At 39.3% G+C, this 5,844-nt stretch overlaps 1 protein-coding gene across 1 annotated transcript; it reads right to left on the bottom strand.

Annotated features, from left to right (window-relative positions):
* Positions 1–1,115: 1,115 nt before the first annotated feature.
* Positions 1,116–1,715, bottom strand: LOC148792233 (uncharacterized). The gene has a single exon (XM_088903767.1). It carries the CDS (start codon positions 1,713–1,715, stop codon positions 1,116–1,118), a length of 600 nt encoding a protein of 199 aa, XP_088759893.1.
* Positions 1,716–5,844: the final 4,129 nt, after the last annotated feature.

Here is a 5,844-nt window from a genome sequence, read left to right as displayed (position 1 = left end):
ATTTCCTCCTATCACTTTGGATACTCTTTAGGGGCCTTCCCAATTTGGCCCGAGCTTTCCCACACTAGGCTCTGGTACCATAACTTTCATGAGTACCAGGTTGCCAACCCTAAATTGGCATCTCTTAACTCTGGTGTTGTAGTATCGAGCTATGTGTTGTTGGTATGCTGCGGTGCGAATGTGGGCCAGGTCTCTTGTCTCTTCTACTAGGTCGAGATTTGCTCGCAAGTTTTCTTCGTTGGTTTCTTCGGAGAATGTTTCTGATCGTAGTGTTGGTACTTCCATCTCTGTTGGTATTACTGCTTCGGTTCCATACGTTAAGTTAAAGAGTGTCTCTCCTGTCGCAGTTTTGATTATCGTTCAGTAGGCCCATAATTCACTGGATAGCTTGTCCACCCACAAACCCTTAGCTCGGGAAGCCGAACCTTGAGGCTTCAGGGGATGGCTCTGTTAGTTACTTCAGCTTGACCGTTTGCTTGAGGGTGAGCTATTGAGATAAAGTTCTGTCTTATTCCCATCCGCACACACCACTCTTAAATTCGATGTCCTCAAACTACTTTCCATTGTTTGAAAATCAATACCCTCGGTAGTCCAAACCTGCAGACATTGCTCCTTTAGAAGAAATTTTGGATGTTGCGAGCTGTTTTGGTAACCAACGGCTCGACTTCCACCCATTTTGTGAAATAATCCACTGCCACGACTAGGAATTTTTTTTGGCCTTTTGTAGGTGGGAAGGGGCCCAGCAGGTCTATGCCTCACTATGCAAACGGCCATGGGCTTGTCAAGTATCTCAGATCGGAAGCAGGCTAGTGTAGAATGTTGGCATGTCGCTGGCATTTATCACACCTTTGGACTAGCTCGACCGCATCTGCTTTCATGGTGGGACAGTAGTACCCTTGCCATAAAGCCTTATGAGCGAAGGCCCTACCCCCCAAGTGTCCACCACAAAGGCCTTTAGGAATCTCATATAGCACTTGATCCACTTCATCTTGTCATAGGCATCATAAGTACGACAATGTGAAAGATCTTCTATAGAGTAGTTCGCTCACTATCACGTAGCGAGCTACTTGACGTTCTATTCACCGAGTTGCATTTCTTTCTGTCAGTTATGCCCCCTACTTTAGGTAGTTGAAGATTGGGCCTACCCAGCTTAACTCTACATTTGTTATATGGGTGACCTCTTCTGTCCCATTTTCTATTGATGGGCAAGGTAGCTCTTCTATGTAAACTGTTCTTTTTGTTGAGCCAATCGTGCTTGCTAGCTTGGAGAGGGCATCAACCTCTGTGTTTTTCAATCTTGGAATTTGCTGGAGATACCAGGAATGGAAATTGGGTACAAGTTCTCTCACCTTAGCCAAGTAGGCTGCCATGGAGGGTTCTCGAGCCTCATATTCCCCATTCACCTTATTCACGATGAGCTGTGAGTCACTGCAAACTAAAAGGTGTTTGGCCCGTACTTCCTTCGCTAGTACCAAGCCAACTAATAATGCCTCATACTCGACCTCATTATTTGAAGTTCGAAATTGGAACTGGAACACATATTCCAGCTTTTCCCTGCTATGTTCATAGAGTATTAACCCAACTCTGCTCCCGCTCTGGTTAGATGAACCGTTCACATGAAGTATCCAGGGCTCCTTATCCCAACTTGCTATCTCACGAGCTGGGGGTAGTGCCGTGCTGGACAAAGCCTCTGATGTGGTTTCAAGCTCTGTCATTTCAGGGGTTGGTGAGCTAAAGGTACACTCGATAATGAATTCTGCCAGAACCTACACTTTTATCGCTGGTCGTGGCTCGTACCGGATGTCATATTCTCTAAGCTCTATTGTGCACTTTGTCAGTCTCCTCGAGACCTTGGGCTTTTGAAGAACTTGCCTCAGAGGTCGATTAGTTAGGAAAACAATGGTATAGGCCTGAAAGTATGGTCTTAGCTTTCGGGTAGCTAGTACTAACGCGAAGGCGAGCTTCTCTATGTCGAGGTACCTCATCTCAACAACATTCAAGACCTTGCCCACATAGTACACTGGTCGTTGTATCTTGTTGGCTTCTCTTATTAGGACCAAACTAGCCACCTCGTCACTCGTAGAGAGGGAAAGTTTGAGTTCGTCCCCAGTCTTGGGTTTGGTTAACAAGGGAGGCAAACTAAGGTATCATTTCAGCTCATCGAAGGCGAGTTGACACTTTTCAGTCCACTCAAAGGCCTAATTTTTCTTTATAGCCTTGAAGAAGGGAAGGCATTTCCCAACCGATTTGGACATGAATCGGTTCAAGGCTGTTACATGTCCTATTAGTCTCTGGGTTTTCTTAACCGAGCTTGGCGGTTGCATGTCTAGAATAGTCTGGATTTTTTCTAGGTTGGCTTCTATGCCACGCTGGCTAACGATGTAGCCTAGAAACTTACTTGAAGTTACACCGAAAGTGCACTTGTTTAGGCTTAGTTTTAATTTATGCTTTCTTAAAACATTGAAGACAATATTCAAATTAGCAACCAAATCCTTTGAAAAATGGGTTTTCACTACTATGTCATCAACATAACATTCCATTTTGTCTCCAATCAAATCAGAAAAAACAGAGTTTACAAGTTGTTGGAAAGTTGCTCCAGTATTTTTCAGTCCAAAGGGCATGACTTTAAAACAGTACAAGACCGTCTTAGTTTCAAAAGCTGTCTTTTCTTGGTCCGAGGGTCCATCAGGTCTAGTTATAGCTAGAATAGGCTTCCATAAAGCTCAACAGCTCGAACCTTGAGGTCGCGCCCACCAGGCGATCTATCCGAGGCAGAGGAAAGCTATCCTTCGGGCGGGCTCGATTTAAGTCCGTGCAGTCGACACACATACGCCACTTGCCATTGGCTTTTTCCACCAAAACTAGATTTGCTATCCAACTCGGATACTGGATTTCCTTTACAAACTCCGCTGCTAATAGCTTCCCCAGCTCCTCGTCTACTAATTTCCACCTTGTAGTTGTGTATTGTGAACATCTCATTATGAATGCAAACATTTGAATAGGGAGGAGAAATTCTTGATGTGTGGCTGTAAGTTGTGGTGGGTGTGAGGTGAAAAAATAATAAAAGACTATTGTTATATATAGAAAACTGCTATTTTTTTGGGCATAATTGATTTGATAGAAAATAAGAGAGAAAGGAAACACTTTTAAGGTTTAGTCAGGAGTAAAAATATCAAAGAAGTGAAATATTATCCAAACTGGAGTGAGAATGGGGTAAAATGATTTACATTTTCTTTCAAACTAAATTATTTTACCTAGAATTTTGGATGAGATATATGCTTGGTTTCGCTTCAGAGAATTCTACCAATAACTCTCCTTAAATCATTCACACTAAAGAAATTAAACCTTTGATCTCATGATAAAAGCCTTTGTCCTCCTTCTGAAAAAGTATGAAGTCTAGTCATTCAATCCATTAATCTATCTTTCAAGTTTGTTTGAAATTACAATGGTCAAACATCAACAACTTTGTTAGGATAATAGGAAAATCTATGATATCAGAAAGACATGGTATTGGAAGGACCAATGTTTTAAAAATCGACCTAGAAATATAATTGATGTGGCCACCGGTTCCCGGGTTAGCAATTCGATTGTCCAGGTCAAACGGTTTGATTAGATTAGGGAAAATATTTGTGGTTGTCTTTCTTTTATGAGAAGAGAGGTTGAGACAGAGGTGGTTATCGACTGAGAAAGAAAGAGGAAAAAAAGGAAAGAAAGAAAAAGAAAGGAAAGGAAGGAGAAGGGGAAAGAAGGAGGGGGATCTGGCATTCACCAGTGATGGCGATGGCTGCAGAGGTGGAGATGGCAGCGATAATAGAATGCAACAACGAGTCAACATCCATTCTTGTCCCTCTCTCTCTCTCTTGCCTAAGATCTCACCGCTCCCATCTTTTTTTCTAGCATCTCTCTCTCTCTCTCTCTAGGAAGTGGGATCTTGGTGATCTCTGACATGAGAGACCCTCTCCATCTTTCAACATCTTGTTGTTAATAAATAGTGAACCACTGTCCGGGTCGAATGGGTTGATGATTCGACCGCCCAGGTCTGTGGTTCTTTGACCAAACCAACAAATTTTGGCCTAACAACGGGTGAAGGGTTAAACAAAAACCGGTTGCTTGGATTGTTTATGGGCCAAACGGTTCGATCACCAAGGTCAATGGCGGTTCAAAAACATTGGGAAGAACTTTAAGCTATCAAAGCACCCCTATGAATTATAGTAAACACCACCTGGTTGGTCCCCTCTTTTATGACATTTGTTGATTGGATGTATGTTTTTACGGTATCATAGATGAACGTGAACCCCAAGATAATTATTTCTCTCTAGCTTAAAAAATTTTGCATGGAAAATATTTGTTGAGGATTCAAAAGCACCCTTAATCCTAATTACTTTTGGGTGGATTATTTGATCTCCACTACCAATTAAATGCACTTAGGCGTTGGAGAACAACACCATTTTCTTAGGAACTACAGTCAACAATTTTTGCATCTCCCTTTGTTTTTCATGGTTATCAAGAATGCTCTCCTAGTCATTCATGCCCATACCCAAACCGGATTTCCTGCCCACTGCTCTCTACCCACATTCTACCCATCATGAATTCCAACTACACATTGCCATTTTTTATTATAAGATGTACGACTGCAATTTGCATGTGGGTAGGGCACGGGGAGACAAAGTGAGTAGGAAATTTGGGTTTTCCCTAGAGCTATAAATTAGGTCATGCTGACCCATCATTGTAGCACGTGGGCCATGCTATGCTTGGGTTTTAGGCCCATGGGCCGGCACGTGGCATAGCTTACCAGTCCTCTCACAACAAATTTCCCAACATGTTCAACTTTGACTATGTTCAGTCACAATATGATAGTGTTAGAATTGATGTGGTTGGAGTTCCCACCCCTAGTACTATAACTAGGGGAAAGAAAAAGAAGGGCAATTAGTTGACTAACTTGGTCTGGAAATTATTTAGCATAGAAGAGGTTGACAAATTGGGCATGGGTTTCCTGATGATTTTAAATATTCTCAAGAAAAATTAGACAATAATTAAAAAAAAATATATAATGTATATGCTGGACAACCACTTTTTTAATTAAAGATGCTAAGTTTGAAAGATTTGTACATCATCCTTTTTATCCCCAATTAGAAAAGCTTCTTGAAATATTCTTAGATATGCTTTAAATTTTTTATTCATATAAACAAAATTTAATTTCTACTTTATCAATACTTAATTATAATGTTGCAATTATTTTTTTATATTTAGACTTCTAAATATAGTATAAGTTATATTTGTGTGACTAGACATTTTATTGATGAAAATTGGTTTTACAAAAAAGAATTTTAAGTTTTACTAGGCTTGAATGAGTATTTACTAGCCCAACAATTTCTACAAGTGTCTTAAATACTTCACATAATTATGGAATTGAAAATAAACTTTTTCTATTAGTTTTGATAATGTTAGTAATAATGATTCAGCAATAAGTATTTTTGAATCTCAATTAAAATCTTGTTTAAATGGTAAATTATTTCATATTAGATGTGCATGTCACATCTTCAATTTATGTGTTCAAGATGCTTTAAATATTATTATATATATATAGAAGTTTTGAAACAAGAAAACAATAATTTAAATATTTATGTCAAAAATATGGTTTAAAATATAAAATTTTTGTATTAGATGTTTAAGATAGGTGGAATTCTACCTATTTTATGTTAAAAATTTTAACTAATTTTTATAATGAAAAAATGCTAAATGATTTTATAACTAATGATGACTAGGGAATGATAGTTTGTATAAAAGTGTTTTTACAAATTTTTTATAATACAACTAATGAATTTTTGGGTGTTTATTACCCAA

Source organism: Nelumbo nucifera, chromosome 4 (genome assembly GCF_055504915.1).
Source record: "Nelumbo nucifera cultivar China Antique chromosome 4, China Antique-T2T, whole genome shotgun sequence".
Classification (NCBI taxonomy): Eukaryota; Viridiplantae; Streptophyta; class Magnoliopsida; order Proteales; family Nelumbonaceae; genus Nelumbo; species Nelumbo nucifera.
This window is presented reverse-complemented; position numbering and strand designations above follow the sequence as displayed.

Coding starts and splice junctions, on each gene's coding strand:
- LOC148792233 (XM_088903767.1), bottom strand. CDS start 1,715: ATGACAGAGCTTGAAACCACATCAGAGGCTTTGTCCAGCACGGCACTA.